General features: G+C 43.8%; 1 protein-coding gene across 5 annotated transcripts in view; it reads left to right on the top strand.

The window, feature by feature from the left end:
• The window catches only part of tcf3a (transcription factor 3a), a 38,150-nt gene continuing 13,581 nt past the window's right edge, over positions 1 to 24,569 (top strand). For 2 of the 5 annotated variants that reach the window (XM_036986351.1, XM_036986352.1), the window contains exons 1-9: positions 4 to 534; positions 6,145 to 6,241; positions 7,641 to 7,713; positions 17,456 to 17,529; positions 18,865 to 18,940; positions 19,437 to 19,477; positions 19,998 to 20,127; positions 20,797 to 20,846; positions 23,915 to 24,017. In XM_036986351.1, the coding sequence (XP_036842246.1) occupies positions 6,188 to 6,241; positions 7,641 to 7,713; positions 17,456 to 17,529; positions 18,865 to 18,940; positions 19,437 to 19,477; positions 19,998 to 20,127; positions 20,797 to 20,846; positions 23,915 to 24,017 (601 nt within the window). In that variant the 5' untranslated portion in view covers positions 4 to 534; positions 6,145 to 6,187. Of the gene's footprint in view, positions 535 to 6,125; positions 6,242 to 7,640; positions 7,714 to 17,455; positions 17,530 to 18,864; positions 18,941 to 19,436; positions 19,478 to 19,997; positions 20,128 to 20,796; positions 20,847 to 23,914; positions 24,018 to 24,569 lie in introns of all 5 variants that reach the window. The other 3 variants (XM_036986349.1, XM_036986348.1, XM_036986350.1) reach the window with 3 other exon arrangements.

Here is a 24,569-nt window from a genome sequence, read left to right as displayed (position 1 = left end):
GTCTCCTTCCGCAAATCAACGTAGTTCTCATGGCTTGCGATAAAAAAAATCTGACATTTTAATGCATCGACAATTACACTGATGCTGTACTATATTTGAGTTGATCTCCATATAAAATTGTTACAGGATTGTTATCAAAAATGTGTGTCTGGTTGTAGGGCGTTTGAAATAGGACACCGCTGGTCATTTAACGTTCTCGTACGCCGCGGAGGGATACTCTTTTGGAACCGACAATGTGGAGGCTGTTAAAATGTCTACTCGGAAGATGAAATGGTTACAATTGTAGCAACTAAAATAATCGCATGATATATCACAAGAGTTATGAATCTATTTGCAAACATTGTTTCATTTTCGTGACGTGGACTGTATAACGAACCAAGGGTTTGGTAGAACACACGATATCGTCGTTCGGTCTTCGTCTACAGTCCGGAGTACGGAGAGGGAATCTATCCCCAACTTTATGTTTTTCTCTCTACTCCAGGCGTTCATTTTTTCCCGTTGGATGCCACATAATTGAATAGAGGTTACTGAAAGGTAAATATAACCTCATCACACGCCGTACATTTGTGAGTTATATTACGGTTTTGCAGGGGCATTGACCAACTTTAGCAAATAATTTTGAGTTGTGTGAGTAGCACGGGCGGAGAAAGCGGGGTCTTGAGTTTTGTCCGGCCTGGGCAACGGGAGCGAGCGTGCAGCAGTTAGGCAGTACTTGCAGCCTTGTGGGAAAATACTTCTTTGTTCACTTTGCGCAACATTGTAAAGTTTAAAAGTAACCTAACATGCCCGTTCGAACGGCAAAATTCTCGCAGTGATACTATTGCATTGTCTGTATTAATATTTTATTGAATAACAAGCCACATTTTTTTTCGAAGGTTCAAAACTTTTGTAAAATATTTAGAGAAACTTCGTGGTGCAGAGGAAAGTTGCGCCCAGAAATGCACGCTTGTCTCAAATGTATGGGTCAAATAGGTTGTTTGGTGTTGTACGTCTTATGTGTATTATGAAGTAAATGTTAAAATTTCTCTCAATTTCCAATTATGTGCTCAATATTTTCCACTGTTTATTTCACATTTGGCAGGAAATCCTCCCCCCCCCCCCCGTTCTGAACCCCTTGAACATAAAAAAAAAAAAGACGTGAAAATATTTTACGCACGGTTCTGAAATTCTTACTTCGATTTTTCATCATAGGTCCGTTGAATTTGATACCCAAAGAGAGCGACGCATACTCCTTTGTTCTAGCCTTCATCACAAACTTTGCCAGGGCCTGACTCTTTGTTTTAAGTGTATTCGAAGCTACTTAACAACCGGGTTCTCACCCATCTAAAAAGCACGAATTTGACGAAATAGTCTGTGTTGACATAACGCGTTCGTTGTTATGGTAAAACCTGCACTCTGGGGATTCCGTCACAATCAGCAACAACTATTTACATTCTCCGAAGTCGAGGGCCAGAAGATATGGGAATGGGACATCCAGAGAAATGTCAGGCAACTGTTAATTCTGTTGCAACTTGACTTTCTGAACCAATCAACGAGATCATAATACATTCATGTTCAATAGAAATGCATGCTTCAGTGTGCTCCATATACTATAGTCATGTCCCTTAAAAACACAATGATTGTGATTTCTAAGGGACAGATCGACATTTACTGGAGGGGAAGGGCTGGTCCAGCTCAAGGTGTCATACATTTTTTTGTTGTTGCCCCTCCCAACGTAAAAAAATATTTTCACATTGCTGTCCCTTTTGTACAGTGAAATTGACCCCCCCCCCCCCAAAAAAAAAACATTAACTCAAAATAATGTTTACAACCAAAATGTACAATTACTAGTGAACCTGTGTTTATAAACGTGGATATCGACTTTGCCACTTTTGTGGCGCAGTCGCTGCCACACAGGGCTACGGGCCAGAAGGTTGGGGGTTCACAGGCGAGCTCACTCTCTCTGCCGGTTTCATTAAACTATGATCAGAGCAGGCTGTAGAAAATGATCAGCTATGAGATATTTTGATGTTATATTTCTAATGATGTTTTCCACCAACAGGTTTCTGTGCCAATGCACCACACAACCAATAAACAAAGCATACAGACATCGGGCGCTTCAATATTATGGTTTGGGTTTTCAACATGCCAATAAATAGATTGTCATTCTCGACAAACAGAAAAATATCCATCCCTACCTTGTATTCTTACTCAGTATAGAAGACTTGGCTTGATAAGCTCTGAATGTCATTAAAATTGTTGGAGTTTTGTAACCAATATCTCTTTCTATTCATCAATTGGCCGCTGCACAGTTTGGATTGATTTCAAAGATTTTTTTCAAGTGACCGGGATTGCACAATAAGTCACACTTATTTTAATTGTGGTTCCAATTATTATTTTTTACATGAATACAATTACAGAGATGAATAAAACATTATGCTCAACCTCCAGATGAGTATGAGGGGGGAGTTGAAGTACAATTCCTACAAGCTTGTTTGTCTGGTAGCTGCTGATGAACCATGATGTGCAGCATCATCAAAGTGACACTGGACTTGTGCACTTGCTAGGTTTCCATCCAGTTGGCGACAGATTCTTCATAAAAACAATGTGCCGTTATAGGAAATTTGCCACCAGACAGCAAGACGGGGAATATTTTTATTTACTGGACATTTGAAAAATGTACCAGACATCCGTATGCTTTCAGTTCTGACCTGGCACAGCCAGCGCATTCAATAAACAAGGGATAGTGGCCAAATGAGCCACATTAATGTGTCCTTAACAGCCTATAACACATCTCCAAAAACACTATTACTTGTATTTCAATGTGTATCATTTGATTTATAGCCTACTTTCCTAAAACAATAATTGTCCACTTCACCTTTCAGCTTCAGAGATTTGAGTAGTAAATGTATCAGGGCATTGCATGCTTAGGTGTCCGCTGTATTATATAAGCTGGAGAGTGAATGTAAACCAGGGAATAAACGCACTGCCCTCCCCTATTTTGGACCACCTCTCCCCACACTACTTTTCGATCTGTCCCTAGAAGGGTACTTATACCCTATTTGTGATAACATTGCCAACAGTTAAACATTTTATAAGGAGCCCAAACTGAGTTTTGTATGTGGCCCCTCATGTTCTTTGCACCTCACTGTGTGTTGGCCCTTGGCCATGAGTTGCTGCCTGCCTGAGGGAAGGCACACATTGGTCACTCATTCTTGCTCTATTGATATGTCTGAAGTCTATCAATCCATTCACACACAACCAGAACCCAGTGCTTGTCAACGCCTGAGCTGTTCATAACTTCGATGATGGTGTAGGTTGATTATGGAACACAGATTTGGTAGTCTAAACCTTAAGTTACTACAGGGTGAATCCTCACCAAACCAGGACAAAAGAAGAGCAGTGGCCATTAGGACTCTAATAGTAAATATGGTACTTCTAACATTTAACTAAATGAGGACAGTAGGTTTTTAAAAAATAAATAAAAACCAGTTTGCCGCATCCTCATGTCCACTACAGAGGACTACAAGCTCTTATTTAATGTACAAATATATTACACTGCTCTGAAAACTCAAACTGTTCCTGAGATATTTACTTATGAGAAACAATTTCAATATCAAACTCACAAAAAATATGATTACACAATTATACACATTTACATAAAATGTGCCAATTGTGATGGTAGCCATTTTGAAGAAGCATATTATTTGTTTTATCAGGGTGACACCCCAACACGTAATATTGTAGTCCTCTGTAGCTCAGTTGATAGAGCATGACGTTTGTAACATCAGGATAGTGGGTTCGATCCCCAGGACTACCCATGGGCTAAATAAAAATTCATGCATGAATAAGTCACTTTGGATAAAAGTCTCTGCTAAATGGTGTTTATTATTATATTAAAAGCTCAGAATGTCATCTCAACGGTACAGCAGAACCTAACGCAGCGGCATGTATGGCCTTAGAGTTACGGACCAAAAACACGTGTACCATAAGAGATGACAAAAATGAATGTCAGGGTCTCAGATGGTTGTTACATTTTGACCTTTCCCAGGTCTCTAAGACTCCATAATGGTTCCTCTATAAGTGCTACAAGGCACAAATTGAAGCTTTGCTAAACTTGCTCTGAAATATGAGTTGTATATTGATTTCAAGAATTTTCTTACATTCATTTATGAATATGGACAAATATGCATATAGAAAAAAATAGTTGCTTTATTTGGTATATTTTCCTAATATATTGTTGAACATAATATACTCTACTACAGGCATATCAAAGTTCCAGAGTGAGGTCTCTGCCAGTTTTCAAGTAACTGCCCATTTTATACAGAGAAATTGGCATAGTAGGCAATGTAACCAATCACAGCCCTCCTTTTACCTGCATCATTGCACATTCTGCAAATCACCAGCAGAGGGCAACCATTTTGAATCCATTTTCACATTCACCCTGTTGGTAATGCTTGCAAACTGGATCATAATGCTAAAAGTAGCAGAGATCCCACTCTGGGACTTTGATATTCCCGTTGAGTATATTATGTCAAATTTGCCAAATCAAAAATAGTGTTTTCATTATTCATGTTTATTTTTCAATATTCTGAAAATTGTTATTTAAATCAAAATACAACTCATATTACAGAGCAAGCGGTCAAGCTTCATATGACACCAATGTTTGCTTTGTAGAACTTGCAGATAAAGGAGGTAAGGCCAAGATGTCATGGACATGCCAACTGATTAATTATTTCTCAATTGTTCTATTAGATACATGTCAGATATGTCAATCTTTGGATTAATTGTTGTATAGATCCCCCAAATCATAGTTTTTGATCTCTATATTGATGTCTTGTCACATTTACCCTGGAAACTCTGTCTAAAGTTTATGAGAAGGCACTTCAGACCTATGTTGTGTTCATCAGGTACAAACAGGAAAAGGTTGTGAAACAGAAAATAACTAGGTTTGTTTTTCCCCTTAGGTATCTGGGGTTACTGGTGTGGCATTTCATACAGAATGTAATAGCCTTTGATGCTGTGGCTTGTTGGTGAGAAATTATCTTCCAACAGGTTAGTTTCTGAGGTTGCCAAGGCAGCCAGCAGGGAGGACAAAGTCGACTATTGGCCTTGTGGTGTAATCAGAAGTTGTACTCCACTTAGTGTGTCTGCTGTGGGCTAGGACAGGGGAAACTCAGAATGAATGTAACACTAGATTTGGATTAAGGCTCTCAACCTGTATTACCCAGTGATTGAAGCAGTGCTGTAGAAGCTCATCTCAGAGTGTAAGTTTGTCAGTAGTTTCTGTACCTCAAAAGGAAGTCCTGTTTTATAGATTGAGCTATGTAGCACAAATCTGCAGGCCACAATCTTAAATGAATGGGAGATATTTACAGCATCTAATTCAATAACATGAGGATAACCCTGGTAGCAGTGAAATAACTAGCAGGCTAGATAACCAAGTGGGACAACCACATAGCTATCTTAACCTTAGTGCATTCATCTTAGGTTAACCTAACTGTTAGTTGCTTTGGATAGGGGCGTCTGCTATATGACTAAAATGTAAATGCTATATTTGTGCCATGTTATCCACTTGGAGACCCTTGAATGATGTGTGTGACATCACGATGACTCAATGCTGATGATATTTACATCATGACGTAATGAGTTACTCTGCTCTATGCATTTAATGTGGCCGACTGGGTATCAAACAGACCACATACACCTTCGCGTAAAGACCGTTTTAGCCCACTGGGCTAAAGCCTATTTATGGGAGCACCTTGTTTGCTCAGGGAGCAAACTTGAGTCTTCAGGTCTCAGAGAAGGTCTCTTATCACGAAACACCTCCTACATGCACTCCCAAATGTGAAGTGATGTTCTGCCAAGGGACATTGTAATGTGGTGTATCCATTTCAAATAGAGGTCTAACCAACCACACAGTAAAACAAGTGGTTGCAATCAATTTAATTGTTTGTAAAGAGGAATATTGATGTCAGTATAAGCAATTTTTTGGGGGGTGGATTTGAATCATGAAACAGAAAATGTACCCTTTCCACAGGAATCAATCGAGTAGGATTTGACTTCACACTTTTGTCACACTGTGATTCTTGTCTTCTGTCCATTTAAACTATTTGTACCTTAATCCAGACTTGACAAAATGACAGTCCTCTCCCCTCTCCCTAGTCAGTTGCTGAGACTGTGAGGGACTAAGGAACAGCAGCAGAGAATGGCTACAGTGGGGACAGACAAGGAGCTCAGCGACCTGCTGGATTTCAGCGCGGTAAGAGATCTTGGCTGTCAACAGCCCTACAATATCTTAGACCATAATGCTAGAATCTTTGTTCAGAACACTTCCTTCAAGAAAGTAATAGGTTGTTTGTAGTCAAATATACGTCATATCTTATGAAGGGATGGGCAGCAAAAACTGAATTGCTGCAACCTATGCTTTCTATTGTATAAACAAGACAGTGTTTCTCTACACACATCAAGATAGACATGCCGAAGAGCCATTTGAATCTTGTTACTATAAAGAAATGAAAGTTGTGGAGCACTTGAGTGCATGGGCTTTGTTGTATTATTTGAGATAATGGGTTGGTACATAAGTGGAAGAATAGCATGGTATCAATCAGTCTGTGTTGTCATTGGGCAGTTGTTGTGAGTCACTCGCATCAATGAGTCAGCCCAAGCTTGGCATGTTTAGATTGCTTCCCACAGTTGACAGCTGCTGGAGTCTGTTGTAACTGAGAATGACTAAATCCTTCTATCGGATAGGTTAAATTGGCACCTAGCACCAAACAATGTAACATCAGAGGTGTAGTATAAGTTATTATATCTGGGTGGTTAGAGCCCTGAATGCTGATTGGCTGAAAGCCATGGTAAATCAGCCTGCATACCACAGGTATGACAAAATGTATTTTTACAGCTCTAATTACGTTGGTAACCAGTTTATAATAGCAATAAGGCACCTTGTGGGTTTGTGATATATGGCCAATATACCACGGCTAAGACACTCCATGTTGCGTCGTGCATAAGAACAGCCCTTAGCCATGGTGTATTGGCCATATACCACACCCCCTCGTGCCATATTGGTTAAATGTACTTTGTCTATTAATTAAGTAAGCAGCTTGGGTTCCTGTAGTCTAGTGAAGGTGACTACTAATGATGAAGTGTTTAGCCACAAGGTAGACATTTCCCAAAGCATAGATACCAAAAGGAGACTTCTGCTATTTTTAAAATATTTTTTAAGACTTCGGTGCAGTTTTTTTTGACCCCATCTCTGGTTGAATGTTTTTGACCCCATGTCTCTGGTTGAATGTTTTTGACCCCATGTCTCTGGTTGAATGTTTTTGACCCCATGTCTCTGGTTGAATGTTTTTGACCCCATGTCTCTGGTTGAATGTTTTTGACCCCATCTCTGGTTGAATGTTTTTGACCCCATGTCTCTGGTTGAATGTTTTTGACCCTGTGTCTCTGGTTGAATGTTTTTGAGCCCGTGTCTCTGGTTGAATGTTTTTGACCCTGTGTCTCTGGTTGAATGTTTTTGACCCTGTGTCTCTGGTTGAATGTTTTTGACCCTGTGTCTCTGGTTGAATGTTTTTGACCCTGTGTCTCTGGTTGAATGTTTTTGAGCCCGTGTCTCTGGTTGAATGTTTTTGACCCTGTGTCTGTCTACGTTTCAGATGTTTGCACCTCCGGTGTTGAATGGGAAGAACAGGCCCACCACTCTAGCCAGCAGCCAGTTCGGAGGCACTGGTAAGACTAGCCCTTTGGTTTTAATACAAAAATAAAGTCAATATGCACTGACGGTTTGTGGCTCCCATTTGAAATGGTCCCGGTAACGGGATGGATGCATCAACAAGTTATTGTGCTTCTTCTTGAGCCACTCCTTTGTTGCCTTGGCCGTGTGTTTTGGGTCATTGTCATGCTGGAATACCCATCCACGACCCATTTTTTAAAATAAAGCCGAGGGATGGTACAAACATTTAATCATTTCAGTCAAAATGGTCTTCAGGTGACCTCGGTGATCGTACAACAGCATTGTTCTTCATATGTAACCAATACGATCAAAATTGGTCAACATCTACCTTTCCTCTACTTATCCCTGGGGCGGCAGGGTAGCCTAATGGTTAGAGCGTTGGACTAGTAACCGGAAGTTCAAACCCACGAGCACACAAGGTACAAATCTGTCGTTCTGCCCCTGAACAGGCAGTTAACCCACTGTTCCTAGGCCGTCATTGAAAATAAGAATTTGTTCTTAACTGACTTGCATAGTTAAATAAAGGTGAAATAAAAAAATTAATCTGTAATTCATTCATTTTTTAAACTGGTACTGGGCTACCTTCAGGTGGGGCGTGTGGGCGTTCTATAGCAGAACAACCAACATGTTTGTGAGAGACTCACCTTTCCATAGAGGGGTCATAATAGTTTGTTCGCCAAACCGTTCAGACAGCAGATCGGCGGTACCGACTCGGGAGGGGTCACATGATGCTTGTGGGGGTCGCAGAGCAAAACAACCAACATGTACAATGCCTTCAGAAAGTATTCACACCCCTTGGCTTTTTTCTAATTTGTTGTTACGAGGTGGGAGATCGATTGAATTGTCTTTGTTCTTTTTTGTGTGTATCAATGATCTACACAATACACTGTCAAAGTAGAAGAAAAATTCCAACATTTGTAAAAATGTATGAAAATAAAACGTAACTTGATTATTCAACCTCCTGAGTCAATACATGTTAGTAGAATCACCTTTTTCAGCGACTACAGCTGTGAGTCTGTCTGGGTAAATCTCTAAGAGCTTTGCACGCCTGGATTGCACAATATTCTTTGAAAAAGTCTTCAAGCTCTGTCATGTTGGTTGTTGATCATTGCTAGACAGTAGGGCTGAGCGATTGACCTACATTTAGTTGTATTTTTTGGTTATTGAAATGCAGGGACATGACGTGTGTGTGGGGAACAGAGGGGTATGAGGGTAGTCATTCAAGTCATGTTAAACACCATTGTACACAGAGTGAGTCCATGCAGTTCAAATGTTTACTCCTGAATTTATTTAGGCTTGCCATAACAAAGGGCTTGAATAGTTTTTGATTCAGGACTTCATGTTTACATTTTTTCTGAATGTTTTTTAAATTAACTTTGACACTATGGTCTATAATGTGTAGATCGGTGACACAATCTCAATTTAATAAATGTTCAGGCTGTCATACAACAAAATGTGAACGCTTTCGGTAGGTGCTGTTCATGAGTCTCACCAATCCATAAAGGGCTCGTAATAGTTTGAAGGCCAAACCGTTCGACGCTACAGACGTTTTTGTGAGAAGACTATTTCCGTGATGTCTCGTGGTCTGACAAACACCGCTGTAGCTCCTCCACCTTTCACCAAAGATGCGGAAGGCCGACAGCGGTGGATTTGGTGGATTGAGACTTAGGCCATGTAACAACAAACCCTCTGCATATCTATCTTAAACGGACATTTTCTTATGGGGATTTTAATTATGCTAATTTGACTTCTGTGGGGCTGCGGAAATTGATTTGAGGGTTATTAAAGGAACAGCATGACAGTGATAGGCTATTACAGGCCCAACTACACTTTCTCTTATTCCTTCCTAGAACCGTCTCACTGTCCCACCTCTGACCCCTCCATCCCCCCTACTGCCCTCGTGGGGAGTGCTGTCTGGAGTCAAATCCCAGTAGCTGTATCAATACTCCAAATGTGCTAAAATGGCATGCTGTCCTTCATTACCAGTGAGGGTTCAAAGGATTGGATAGCATTCCACCATATTGCTTCCACCTGTCTCGTCCTGCTAGATCATTGATCATAAAGGAAAGTTAATGAGGGAAAGAAGCTAGTTAAAACAGACTGAACCCTTCCCCCTCCAGGTGTCCCCTCCCTCACCTTCTCAGCTGCTGCCTCTCCATCATGCTCTACTGAGGGTGTAAAGACCGGCGGGGTGATAGGAAATGACCCTATTCACCCCCCCACCTCTCAACCTGTGGAAGAAAAACTATTTCTGTTTCTTTGCTCCTCCTCACCTCCAATCAACCACCATCCCTCGATAGGCCCCACCTCCTCTTGTTGACAACCATCCAAAGATCAACACAAGAACCATGCTCCACATCCAACTACTGTCCTCTCTCGGTCTCAAACCGCCTTGCTTCAACCCTCTTTCCCCCAATCACTTGCCCTCATCCTCTCCTCCACCACCTTCATTCACCCTCCTCAAACCTCTGAACCGTTGCTGTAGGTCCTTTCAGCTCCTAACTGAAAAGAAACAGGATATTGAAGTAGCAGAAATAAGATGAAAAGGACGGGCAGGGTTGAGGCCAGGGACCCAAACTACAGCTTGAGTGCCACTTAGATCTTATTTTGTAGCAACAAAAGGTGCACGTTTACAAAAGGTCCTTACTGTTCTCAATCCAACGGCTGCTTCTGGCATTGTTTTGCAGCCCTCAGCCCAGGTCTCCACAATGCTCATTAGAGGCCCAGACAAAGGGCCTTGGCCGCTGAGAGAGAACTGGATAGGCAGGCAACATATGTGGCCCAGTGTATGATTTCACCCAGGAACCCCCCAGCCCCCTCACACCACCCATATTTTCACAATGAGAATGAGGCTTTCTGAGGGAAGGTTCTGGATCTCTCTGCCATACCTTCTCCTTGGTACCATTAGTTAGTATCTTCTCTGCTTTGCCTTTTTTATATAGATTTTGATTTAGATGAGCTGTTTTTCTCTGGTGCTCGTGCTCATCCCTGTCGGGTGTAAAATGGCTGTTTTTCTCTGGTGCTCGGGCTCATCCCTGTCGGGTGTAAAATGGCTGTTTTTCTTCTGGTGCTCGGGCTCATCCCTGTCGGGTGTAAAATGGCTGTTTTTCTCTGGTGCTCGGGCTCATCCCTGTCGGGTGTAAAATGGCTGTTTTTCCTCTGGTGCTCGGGCTCATCCCTGTCGGGTGTAAAATGGCTGTTTTTCCTCTGGTGCTCAGGCTCATCCCTGTCGGGTGTAAAATGGCTGTTTTTCTTCTGGTGCTCGGGCTCATCCCTGTCGGGTGTAAAATGGCTGTTTTTCCTCTGGTGCTCAGGCTCATCCCTGTCGGGTGTAAAATGGCTGTTTTTCTTCTGGTGCTCGGGCTCATCCCTGTCGGGTGTAAAATGGCTGTTTTTCTTCTGGTGCTCGGGCTCATCCCTGTCGGGTGTAAAATGGCTGCTTTTCCTCTGGTGCTCAGGCTCATCCCTGTCGGGTGTAAAATGGCTGTTTTTCTTCTGGTGCTCGGGCTCATCCCTGTCGGGTGTAAAATGGCTGTTTTTCCTCTGGTGCTCGGGCTCATCCCTGTCGGGTGTAAAATGGCTGTTTTTCTTCTGGTGCTCGGGCTCATCCCTGTCGGGTGTAAAATGGCTGCTTTTCCTCTGGTGCTCGGGCTCATCCCTGTCGGGTGTAAAATGGCTGCTTTTCCTCTGGTGCTCGGGCTCATCCCTGTCGGGTGTAAAATGGCTGTTTTTCCTCTGGTGCTCGGGCTCATCCCTGTCGGGTGTAAAATGGCTGCCATGTATTGTCAAGGACTCATGGATTAGGATGAATTTACCCTGGCCCTGGATACTGGGCTAAAGTCTGTTTTGGGGGAGGGGTAAACTGATCATTGATCTGTGTCAAGGACAGACTTCTACCCATAGGAGCTGTCATGCATCCCTGGTTCTCTCTGACATTAGGTGGGTATGTGCGATTCCCTTGAGGTGCCACCTAACTTCCAACCAAGTTTCATTTACTGGCAACCAGAAACTGAGAATCTGAACTGGTATTTTTAAACCCTGGCTTTGGCTAAATGCAGAAGAGCAGAGTGTGTTTTGCATGAACTTTCTGTTCTTTAGGAAGTTTCCTTCATGTGAATGGAAATGGAATTGGTCATTTAGTAACTCGATCAGATTTGCATACGAATTGGATTCCTTGTGTGGTCTAGAGGCATACTATGTCTGACTGCTCAAACCACAGAGCTTTAAACATAACATACATTGTCCAGAATATAAAGAGGCTTTCCAGTTGCGTTGAGCCCGCTACTAAGGTCAGCATTTTCTGAAGGATTTAGCCTAATGCTTGTAGCTTCTAATTTCAAAAATATCTTCAAAATGAAAGTAGCATGCCTAATCATGTTGAAGTTTAATGTCAAATTGGTGTTTAATATTGTCCTCTCAGCATCTTAACACTGGCTCGTATGAATCATTTGAGACGCATCACACACCATACTGTTGCATTTCCATTCTAGACATTCCTTAAATCACAATCGCGCTCCTTAATACTTATTAGTCATTTTGCCTTGTCTGGGTGACTCACATTTCTGTCATATAGGAGAAAGAAGAAAGTGTAGACAGACAGTACACCTCTAAGTGTGTACATGTGCCTGCATGTTCCCTGTGTTTTAGTCCTGTAGCCTCAGAGCCAGTGACTCAGACTGACTGCTCCGTTTCCACTATCTCTTCCTGTGTTAATTATAGACCAGCCTCAGTCTCTTAAAGGGGTGGTGAGGCCCGGGTTTAAAGGGAAGGCTCGCTATAGTGAACGTGTCTGTCCTGACTCAACCCTCTCGCTCTCTGAGACATTCACTGACGTACGCACGCACGCATGCACACAAGTTTCCCTGCCGGCAAACCCCATAAAAGTGGTTAAGGTGTAAAGTCCTTGCCTCACGTATGTTAGGGTTGTTCTAGTCAGCAATGGCTCTGCAACATAGTAGAGAAACCACTGTCAAGATTATTGGTTAATTTGTCATACTTTGAGTCCATAGAGTTAGAATGTGGAGTTCAATACGGGGTCCTTTCTTCTAACAATTTCTATGGATGTGTGAAACCAGGGATTTGTGGACAGGAGCTCTGTTGTTTTCTCTGTTGTAGTAGTGTCTTATATCAGGCTGTCATGGCAACGACTTGTAGGAGGCAGCCATTTGAAGTTTGAGCAATACAGAGGAGTCTACTTAGATGAGTCTGTCACTTATTCTCTCCTTCATCTACTAATCAGCAGCTCTGTTAATTAGAAGGAAAATGTGGAATAAAAAAATGTGAATTTGTAATGAATATGCATGAAAGCTATTTTGATGTTTTACTTCAGTTGCTCACTTGCGCTCTCCCTCTCAATGTGAGTAATTTGTGTGGTGTGAAACAGTCTTCATATTTGTATCTCCCTGGTTAAAATGAACTTTCCTTCCATACCTTTTTTAATACAGTTCAAATCCCTGGACAACCATACAAATACCTTGCAATAAGAGTTGTGATGCTACTTACAACTTAACCCAGAAGGTCTAGGAGAGTACTTCCTTCAATGCATTCCAAACCCCCTCTCCATTCCCTCCTTACTTCCAGTTCTCCCTTCCCTCCCCAGGAGAATCTGTGAATAGCCCGGGGCCAGGGGTTCTAGGTACCTGCAGAGCTCTCCTTTATCCCCATGGTGTCAGTTCAGATCTGGATCTCCCCTCCTTTGCACTTGTCAGTCTTCCTAAAGAGCAGTAAGGGATACCCACCGTGTTCATTTCCTACCCCAGCGGCTATGCTAAGTCTTCCACATTCTTCAGATGACTCCATTTTAGGCGCCCATTCATACTGTTGACTTGAGGGGAATGTGGATTGTGTGGCTTGTGAAGATGGCATCTGAGGTCCGGCCTGGTTTAGCAGGAGGAGGAGACCACACCAAGACGTCCTCATAATGTTTGTCTTGGCAGCCTTCGACAGGGTTATGGAGATGGTTAACCTCAAGTTTAACGCATCTTGTGGATATCTAGACTGGTCTGTACAAGTAGTCAGAAGGTGATTTTTAGGCTAGCTGTTTAGCACATGCCAAAAGGTACAAATGCTAAGCTGTGACAAAGTTGAAAATATATATATATATATTTATTATTATTAGATTACATTTAAATGTGGGTGAATACCAAACATTTGGAACACCTTCCTAATATTGCGTTGCACCCAGAACAGCCTCAATTCGTCGGGGAATGGACTCCACAAGGTGTCAAATGTTCCACAGAGATGCTGACCCATGTTGACTCCAATGCTTCCCACAGTTGTCAAGTCGGCTGGATGTCCTTTGGGTGGTGGACTATCCTTGATACACACAGGAAACTGTTGAGCGTGAAACCCAGCAGCGTTGCTGTTCTTGACACATCTATGTGCCTGGCACCTACCACCATACCCTGTTCAATGACACTTAATTATTTTGTCTTGCGCATTCCACCTCTGAATGGCACACACACAATCCATGTCTCAATTGTCTCGAATCCTAAAAATCATTTAACCTGTTTCCTCCCCTTCATCTACACTGATTGAAGTGGATTTAATAAGTGACATCAATAAGGGATCATAGATTTGACTTGGATTCACCTGGGCAGTCTTAACATGGAAAGAACCGGTGTTAATGTTTTGTACACTCAGTGATGGGGGGGGGGGGGGGGGTGGATTGATAGTTGCATATCGGGATATTATATTTGATTGTATTTCTAGTTGGCTGTACCTGCTGTACCTGCACCAAAACTTCAGTGTGTGTCCTTCATAGCTTGTTGTTCATCTTTTATAAATAGGGCGCCAATATGTTTTCAGCACTTTTATTTCCATGACTGATCAAAACAGTTTTTCTCATGGCTCTCTAATCCCTGTGCAGCACGCATGTGGTGAGATATGTTTGGAACATCAAATTTCAAAAATCACAGTATTGAATCACACTACATATAGAATCGTGAGAATCCTAATACATATCGTATCGGCACCTGCGTTTGATATCGTGAGGTCCCTGGTGAACTATCCCTTCAGTTCGCACCTTTGCGATCTCCCTGGGAAATGACTAGGAGAAACACTTGTCATTTTCAGCAGAGGAAGGGACTGGTCCTTGTGTGCTGTTCTATGTCTCTGCTGTGTACATTTCCTCACTACTGATTGACATGGAGAGTGACATCACGTTGAGGCAACAAGCTCCTCGTCTCCTCCATCTGCCATTCCGCTGGCATCTCTCCTATAGATCAGTTGTCACGGTGATGTAGCAGCTCACTCCACTCTGGACCATCATTCTCCTCGATGGCTGATCGTCGTCTTCCTACCGCTCGCCTCCGCCTCTCTGTTTTTTTAATTAGACAACAAAACAAAAAAATATGAATATTCATAGAGCAGCGCCTCATTAATATGCACTATTATGCAGATCAGCTCACAATTAAGCCACAGCTTCCCCCCAGAGATGCTGGGTAGTGGTAAGAGAGGAGGTTGGAGGGAGAGAATTACTGCTTCACCAATTTTTAAAACACTCTTCCTACTTTCCCCTTTTTTTCAATGCTAATCATTTGACCAGGGACAACATGGCTACATGACTTGTGTCCCTTCTGTTAATGTGTAGCCCTTAGTCTGTTGTCATGCAAAGAGGGTGTAAGGGGATAGGGATATTAACTGCTACTGCGTTGCCGTGGAAAAATGTAAAGGAGTGAAGTGGGAGAATGACAAATGTTGAGGAGGATTGTAGGAGCCTCATGCTTGGTGTTAATTATTCAAACTTCCTACAGCTCTTAGCCACACTAACATGCTGACCACACTGCTCCTGTCACAAAATAAATGTACACACAAACTCTGCAAAAAAAATAAACTGTTTTTATCTTCAACTGTGTTTTATTTTCAGCAACTTAACATGTGTAAATATTTGTATGAACATAACATTCAACAACTGAAACATAAACTGAACAAGTTCCACAGACATGTGACTAACAGGAATAGAATAATGTGTCCCTGAACAAAGTAGGGGTCAAAATCAAAAGTAACAGTCAGTATCTGGTGTGGCCACCAGCTGCATTAAGTACTGCAGTACACCTCCTCATGGACTGCACCAGATTTGCCAGTTCTTGCTGTGAGATGTTACCCCACTCTTCCACCAAGGCACCTGCAAGGTCCCGGACATTTCTGGGGGGGAATGGCCCTAGCCCTCACCCGCTGATCCAACAGGTCCCAGACGTGCTCAATAGGATTGAGATCCGGGCTCTTTGCTGGCCATGGCAGAACACTGACATACCTGTCTTGCAGGAAATCACGCACAGAACGAGCAGTATGGCTGGTGGCATTGTCATGCTGGAGGGTCATGTCAGGATGAGCCTGGAGGAAGGGTACCACATGAGGGAGGAGGATGTCTTCCCTGTAACACACAGCGTTGAGATTGCCTGCGATGACAACAAGCTCAGTCCGATGACTCTGTGACACACCGCACCAGACCACCTTCAAATCGATCCCGCTCCAGAGTACAGGCCTCCGTGTAACGCCCATTCCTTTGACGATAAATGCGAATCTGACCATCACTCCTGGTGAGACAAAACCGCAACTCGTCAGTGAAGAGCACTTTTTGCCAGGCCTGTCTGGTCCAGCGACGGTGGGTTTGTGCCCATAGGTGACGTTGTTGCTGGTGATGTTTGGTGAGGACCTGCCTTACAACAGGCCTCATCTTCACACTGATGAGCAGGGAACCTGGGCATCTTCCTTTTGGTGTCTTTCAGAGTCAGTAGAAAGGCCTCTTTTTGATGTACTAAGTTTTCATAACTGTGACCTTAATTGCCTACCGTCTGTAAGCTGTTAGGTGCATGTTCATTAATTGTTTATGGTTCATTGAATAAGCATGGGAAACGGTGTTTAAACCCTTTACCATGAAGATCTGTGAAGTTATTTGGATTTTTACAAATCCTCTTTGAAAGACAGTTAATGTGTTTTTCAAGCATTGCACCCACACTGCTCACACGTGTCTGCATAGCCAGGTGCTAAAATAGAACTTGGTTCTATTTGTGACGCTTGATGCGCTGCAAGTCCCGTCTTTCCCATCTCCTCATTGGTTTTTAGGAGCGTATACCGACGTGGGTGATTGAAAGATGAACTGAGGTCCATAGTCCAGTTGGTAGTGGTAATGCACCTTAAATTAAAGTTGGTTGCCAACCTCCATATAAAGTCTAAAGAAGAAGCCTGAAGGAGGAGCGATTACTAAAACAAACTCTGTTTACCCTTTTGTCGGTGTAGAGGACCTTGTGCATTTGTAAAATAACAACCCAATGTTTTTTCCCGGGACAAATTAGCTTATAGTTTGTTCAGAGTTAATTTGTGATATTTCAACCTGTGTGTCCTGATCGTGTCTGGTGTGGGTGGACAAAATCAACCCGCGTCAGCGGCAGAGTGGACACTGGGAGCTGAAGTAGCAGTGCTCAACCAAAGGTTATTTTGGAAGCTGCAGTGCCTGAACAGGCCACCCTCCAGCCTCTATCTTCTAGGTACTAGTGTGGCTCTGAAAAGATTGGATAGGTATTGAGGTTATGGTAATGCGCCACCTTGATTGGCTAAGTGGAATTTTTGGCATATTCTGCACACATTTCCAACCCAGTCAAACCTATCAATACTCGGGTGGGGGGGGGGGGGGGGGGGGGGGGGGGTCTAGGGGTAATTTAGATTAAGTATTTATTTGGTCCTTTTCCAGTCCAACACCTTTCAGGTCTAACCCTGTTTCCATGGTCTTTGTTCTAGGTATGGATGAGCGAAGCGGTTCTACCCCCTGGGCATCTGGAGAACAGAACAGCCCTTCCTTCAACCAGGGACGGGTAAGGGAACACTGCACACTACACTTTTGTGTATATATAGTGTATGTGGACACCCCTTCAAATTAGTGGATTTGGCTAGTTCAGCCACACCCATTGCTGACGGGTGTATAAAATCGAGCACACCTCCATGCAATCTCCATAGACAACCATTGACAGTAGGATGGCCTTACTGATGAGCTCATGAATTTCAACGTGGCACCGTCATAGGATGCCAGCTTTCCAAGAAGTCGGTTCATCAAATTTCTGCCCTGCTCGAGTTACCCTGGTCAACTGTAATTGCTGTTATTGTGAAAACATCTAGGAGCAACAATGGCTCAGCTGCGAAGTGGTAGGCCACACAAGCTCCCAGAACGGGACCGCTGAGTGGTGAAGCACGTTGCAACACTCACTACTGAGTTCTAAACTGCCTCTGGAAGCAACGTCAGCACATTAACTGTTCGTCGGGAGCTTCATGAAGTGGGATTCCATGGCTGAGCAGCCGAAACACAAGCCTAAGATCACCATGTGCAATGCCGAGCAGTGAAAACGTGTTCTCTGGAGTGATGAATCACACTTCACCATCTGGCAGTCTGATGGACAAATCTGAGTTTGGCGGGTGCCAGGAGAACGCTACCTGCCCCAATGCATAGTGACAACTGTAAAGTTTGGTGGAGGAGGAATAATGGTCTGGGGCTGTTTTTCATGGTTTGGACTAGGCCCCTTAGTTCCAGGGAATTGAAATCTTAACGCTACAGCATACAATGACATTCTTGACGATTATGTAATTCCATCTTTGTGGCGACAGTTTGGGGCATTCCCTTTCCTGTTTCAGCATGACATTGTCCCCATGCACAAAGCGAGGTCTATACAAAAATGTTTTGTTGAGCTGTGTGGAAGAACTTAACTGGACTGCACAGAGCCCTGACCTCAACCCCATCGAACACCAACTTCTAGCCAGGCCTAAATGCTCAACTTCACTAATGTTATTGTGGCTGAATGGAAGCAAGTCATGCAATGTTCCAACATCTAGTTAAAAACCTTCCTAGAAGAGTGGAGGCTTCTATAGCCGTAAAGGAGAGAACAACTCAATGTTAATGTCCATGATTTTGGAATGAGCTGTACGACAAGCAGATGTCCACATACTTTTGGTCATGTAGTGTATCAACATGTTCTTACACCGTGGATATTACTCATCCATATGACTAGTCTTATCTGGACGTAGCAGTTTGGTCCAAAGAGCTCACAGGCACAGTGTGTTTTGCTTGTAGATGGTCATGTTGAATCTGTTTTTAAGACACAGCATTTGATTTAAATTCTTCATCTCTCTCTTTTGTCTGTTTCTCTTCTTCCCTCCAGGGTTATGGTGAAGGAACTCATTACAATGAGCACGAATGCCTGGCTTCCACCCCTATGTTCGGCTCAGGAATTGTGGGTAAGGAGATCTGAATATATTTCCTCCATCCTGGCCTATGTTTTAGATCTTGTATCTGGACCAGGTTCTCTCCCTGGCCTTCCATTTAATTTAGCTCAGCTGATTGGACGTCCCCATCATGACAAAGGGCTGGGGGGGGGGGGGGGGGTTGAGGGGTTTAGGAGCACAAACAAACCTCTCCCAAGGGATTAGTGTGGCCTATAGCATGTTTGTGTGTCTCTCAGCTGAGCTGTCAGGAGAGCAGAAATGGGGGTTAGGCTTTAATTACCCTCGGACCCTCTATAACGAGCCAAGTTGTTTTGCTCCTGTCTAAAGTCATAAATACAACCCTTCATATAGAGCACCTCACACGGCGGGCGGGTGGCAGATAAGGGGCGCCCAACTGGAGAAAGGTGAACAGGTCAGATTGGTTGTTAATGTGCTGGAGATGAGTGAAACGGCCTTTAAATATTTTTTCCATGTCCTGCCCTGATTGTCCCTCTATCTGTTTTTACAGGCAAAGCTGAGCGAGGACCTTACTCTTCTTTTGGAGCACAGGTAAAATCAGTCATTTATTTTCCAACTTGTTTTTCCCCTCTTGTGACTAGCTCTCCCATCTGTAGCTGTGGTCTCTTCCGCTGAGTCATTTTTATTGTGAATCTGCTCCCCTCGTCCTTCTCATCCTCTCTCCTGCTCACCTCGTCCTTCTCATCCTCTCTCCTGCTCCCCTCGTCCTTCTCGTCCCCTCGTCCTTCTCGTCCCCTCGTCCTGCTCCCCTCGTCCTTCTCGTCCCCTCGTCCTTCTCATCCTCTCTCCTGCTCCCCTCGTCCTTCTCGTCCCCTCGTCCTGCTCCCCTCGTCCTTCTCGTCCCCTCGTCCTGCTCCCCTCGTCCCCTCGCCCTGCTCCCCTCGTCCTTCTCGTCCCCTCGTCCTGCTCCCCTCGTCCTTCTCGTCGTTCTCGTCCCCTCGTCCTGCTCCCCTCGTCCTTCTCGTCGTTCTCGTCCTTCTCGTCCCCTCTAAACATTACTGTCTCTAGCAGTATTTGTGTGACTGACCTGGTCTTCTCTCCTCCCGTGTAGCCGGGCTTTATGCCCAGTGAGATGCCCATGCCCAGTCCTGATGCCCTGTCCCCCTCGGGTCTGAAGTCAGGCTCCCAGTTCTACCCCTCCCAGTTCAATCCTCGCAGGAGATCCACCCAGGAGAGCATGGGTAAGGACAGAAACCACGGAATATTATCCCATAGAATGCAAGGAAGATGGAGCACACATTCCAATGTAGAACCGACATTCCAATGTAAAACAGTGTTCCATGGTGTTTCCTTCTGGTCATATTGGAGGGTCTTTTTTTAAATTAGCTTCCAGTTCTATTTCTACTGCTAATGCTTACTGCAGTTGAATTACATGAAACATTTCATAGTGACACCTAATTGGCAGGTCCCTTGTAAAATCACACGGAATTCACGACCATATTCACTCCACTAATACTATTACTATGTGAAGTTGCTCTTTATTCTGGTGTATTTGTAGGACTGTGATTACCCTCACTTCTCCTACTGATGTTTAAAATAACCAGAGAAATCTCTCACTTCTGCTAAACCGGCCAGGGGTTCAATGGGAGGCGCGGGGGGGGGGGGGGGGGGGGGGGGGGGGGAACGACACCATTGCATAAACACACTGGTTGGATAAGATAAGATTGCGTTTAAGGCATTTATAAGGGCTCATAAAGACATATTCCTACCAGCAGAGAGCTTACCTAATGGACAGCATGAATGAACCCATTCACAGCATGAATGAACCCATTCATCGATATGCCCGAACTGTTAACACTGCATTCATAACTCTGTTGTTTCATCTATGTACTCACTGTGTGTCTCCTCAGATGGCCAGCCAAAAAAGATCAGGAAAGTTCCCCCTGGCCTGCCCTCTTCAGTAAGTACTGCCCCCCCCCCTCCCACCATTACCTCCTAGTACCAGACTGCCACACCTTAGTCTGCCTATTGTCCCTGAAGAACACAAACCTGTTTCAGACCTTTTGCCCCTTCCAACCCAAAATGAGCCCACCTACACAAGAAACCGTGTCACCCAACCAACCATATTCAAACCTTTCCCCACTCACTCTCAGGAATGCTCCCTCATCTAAAACATTCACCCAACCCACTCCCTTACACACACATGTTCTGCATCCCCCATGCCTAAACTGCCTCCCAGCCCTCATTGTCAGTGTGTGTAATGTGGACGCACACCAATCCCCAGACTATAACCCTGGGTTTTAGAACAGCAGCCAAACTGGCAGAGAGAGAGAGAGAGGGCCTCCAGCCCCACAGCTGTGGTGAAAAAATAAACTGAGCCCCACTCATTCACCCATTCATTTATTTAGACTTCTGTATTTATAGTGGGTTTTATTTGTAGGCCATTTATTTTATAGATGTGCATGCATTCCTTCCAGCCCAGCATTCTCACCCGTCCATTGCTTAAGGTAAAGAATGAGGCTTGATGACTTCACTAAACCTCCTCTATACAGTGTCGACCTTCCATCTTTTTCCTTCTCTCCCCTCCCTCTTTTTTTTCTCTCCATCTCCCTCTTGTGAGTTCTACTTGCTCCAACCCTCCTTTCTGTTTCTCTCACCCTCCCCCGCTCTCTTTTCCTCCATCTCACTCTTTTTCTCCCTCCCCCATCCCTCTATCCCAGCTGCCTGTAGAGTTGGCTGCAGTCCAGGAATGGGCAGATGGCACAGTAATTAGGAGTGCATCTCTCCATTCCCTCTCCCCCTCTTCCTCTCTTCCTCTCACCCTCTATTCCTCTCTTCCTCTCTCTGTTTAATCAAATTAGAGAAACAACTTCACTGTGTAGGAACTGAGTTGTCTGGCCCATAGTTTTATTATCTCATGCATGCCAGAATTGGGCTGATTCTGTGGCATCTGCTAGTTCACAACCTCAGGACCTTCACCTCTTTAGTGACATGCCAGAGACAACTATCAATTCTGTGTGATGCTCTGTAAGCCTGAGAGAAGACTGGATCATGTGTGTTAACCAGAACACACACTAGCACAGACACACCGTATACAATCTCAAACCTAGCCGTAAGACCCTGAGATCACAGAGAAGAAACTTTGGGTTTATGGCTCCTTCTGAGCCAGTAAAGAATGAATTTGTTGTCTTGGTAACAGAACATAAGATGTTCAGATATTGTTCTTGGTTAATGGCAGCCTCCCTGTCATTGGTTCAAGGCAGTTTACTGAACCTACATCCAGCAGATTGTACAGGAGCACACAGAGTTTATCTTGTACTTTGTATAGGCTAGTTAATGTGACCAAAGGGATACTTTACTATAACTGTGTGTGTGGAATTCTTGTCTGTTTAAAATCTGTTTGTTGTCTTAGTAACAGAACATCCCCTAAGAAAACCTTCCACACTGCTTAGTTCAATAGTAAAGACAAAGCCCCAGTGTCCTCAAATGCCATAGAGGCTGTTGATTTTGAATTAAGCAGTAAAAAGAGAGAGTACAAATGTACTCCTCAATTGACATACCAACCATTTGAGCAGTGTTCAATGTGTGTGTGGGTGGGTGGCCTAATCAAGACAGGATACAAGGTTTTGACCACACACAGTCTACTATTTCAGATCACTTGGGAATCATTAGAAAATACCATGTTACAGACCCCAGCCAACCAAGCCATAGACACTAACATGCTCCTGAAAAGCTTCTATCCCCAAGCCATGAGACTGCTAAATGGCTACACAGACTATCTGAGTTGACCCTTGTATTTTTGCACTTTCTATGCACACTCACAGGACTCTACACACTCACAGGACTCTACACACTCACATGACTCTACACACTCACGCACACTGGCACTCAAACACACTCGCACACACACTTACTTAATTTGCTCACACACACATTTATACTGACTCTATATATACACACACACACACCCACACACACACATACAATCATCATATACGCTGCTGCTACTCTGTTTATCATATATCCTGATGCCTAGTCACCTTACCCCTATACATATCTACCTCCATCACTCCAGTATCCCTGTCACCTTACCCCTATACATATCTACCTCTATCACTCCAGTATCCCTGTCTCCTTACACCTATACATATCTACCTCCATCACTCCAGTATCCCTGTCCCCTTACCCCTATACATATCTACCTCCATCACTCCAGTATCCCTGTCTCCTTACCCCTATACATATCTACCATCACTCCAGTATCCCTGTCTCCTTACCCCTATACATATCTACCTCCATCACTCCAGTATCCCTGTCTCCTTACCCCTATACATATCTACCTCCATCACTCCAGTATCCCTGTCTCCTTACCCCTATACATATCTACCTCTATCACTCCAGTATCCCTGTCTCCTTACCCCTATACATATCTACCTCCATCACTCCAGTATCCCTGTCTCCTTACCCCTATACATATCTACCTCCATCACTCCAGTATCCCTGTCTCCTTACCCCTATACATATCTACCTCCATCACTCCAGTATCCCTGTCTCCTTACCCCTATACATATCTACCTCTATCACTCCAGTATCCCTGTCTCCTTACCCCTATACATATCTACCTCTATCACTCCAGTATCCCTGTCTCCTTACTCCTATACATATCTACCTCCATCACTCCAGTATCCCTGTCTCCTTACCCCTATACATATCTACCTCCATCACTCCAGTATCCCTGTCTCCTTACCCCTACACATATCTACACTCCAGTATCCCTGCACATTGTATATATGATATTGAAACTGACCCTGTAAAATAAAGAAACTGACCCTGAATATGAATTACTTCTCGTGTTCTTATTTTTGCTTGTGTTTGTTCTACCTCATGTTGTTTTAGTACTACATTGATATGATTATTGTATTGTTGGATTTAGAACCTGTAAGGAAGGCATTTCACTGTGAGATTAACTTGAAACCTTTGTTTACTGTGTCTGATTTCCCCCATCTCCTTACTGTGTGTGTTCTGTAGGTTTATGCGTCGGCCTCCGGAGAGGACTATAACCGAGACGTTGCGGGGTATCCTGCCTCCAAGCCTGGGAACGTGGGCTACCCCGGCTCCTTCTATATGCAAGGTTAGTGTAGTGTATACCAGATCATGTCTGGGGGCCTAAACTACACAATATACTTAGCACTATGGGTTTACCCACTTTACTACCTCGGCAACATGGAGAAAGTTGTCTGAAATGCCATTTTGGGTTAGGTGATTTATTGAAATAATGTATTTAGCTGACCAATGATGTCATATACACTCAGTGGGCAGTTTATTATGTACACTCATCTAGTACCAGGTCAGACTCTCCTTTGCATACAGAACAGCCTAAATTCTATGGGGAATGGAAACGTTGATCAATTGGTATCAAGGGACCTAACATGTGCCAGGAAAACATTCCCCACACCATTACACAACCAGCCTGTACCGTTGACACCAGGCAGGATGGGGCCATGGACTCACTGCTTACGCCTAATCCTGACTGCCTAACTCAATAGGAACCAGGGTTCGTCGGACCAGGCAACATTTTTCCATTCCTCAATTGTCCAGTGTTGATCGCTTTCCCACTGGAGACAATTCTTGTTGTAGTTAGCTGATGGGAGTGTTCCTGAGATACTGGAACCAGCGGGCCTGG

The sequence above is a fragment of the Oncorhynchus mykiss genome, chromosome 8 (genome assembly GCF_013265735.2).
Source record: "Oncorhynchus mykiss isolate Arlee chromosome 8, USDA_OmykA_1.1, whole genome shotgun sequence".
NCBI lineage: Eukaryota > Metazoa > Chordata > Actinopteri > Salmoniformes > Salmonidae > Oncorhynchus > Oncorhynchus mykiss.
The sequence above is the reverse complement of the archived record's forward strand: the minus strand, read 5'-3'. Positions and strand labels throughout refer to the sequence as shown.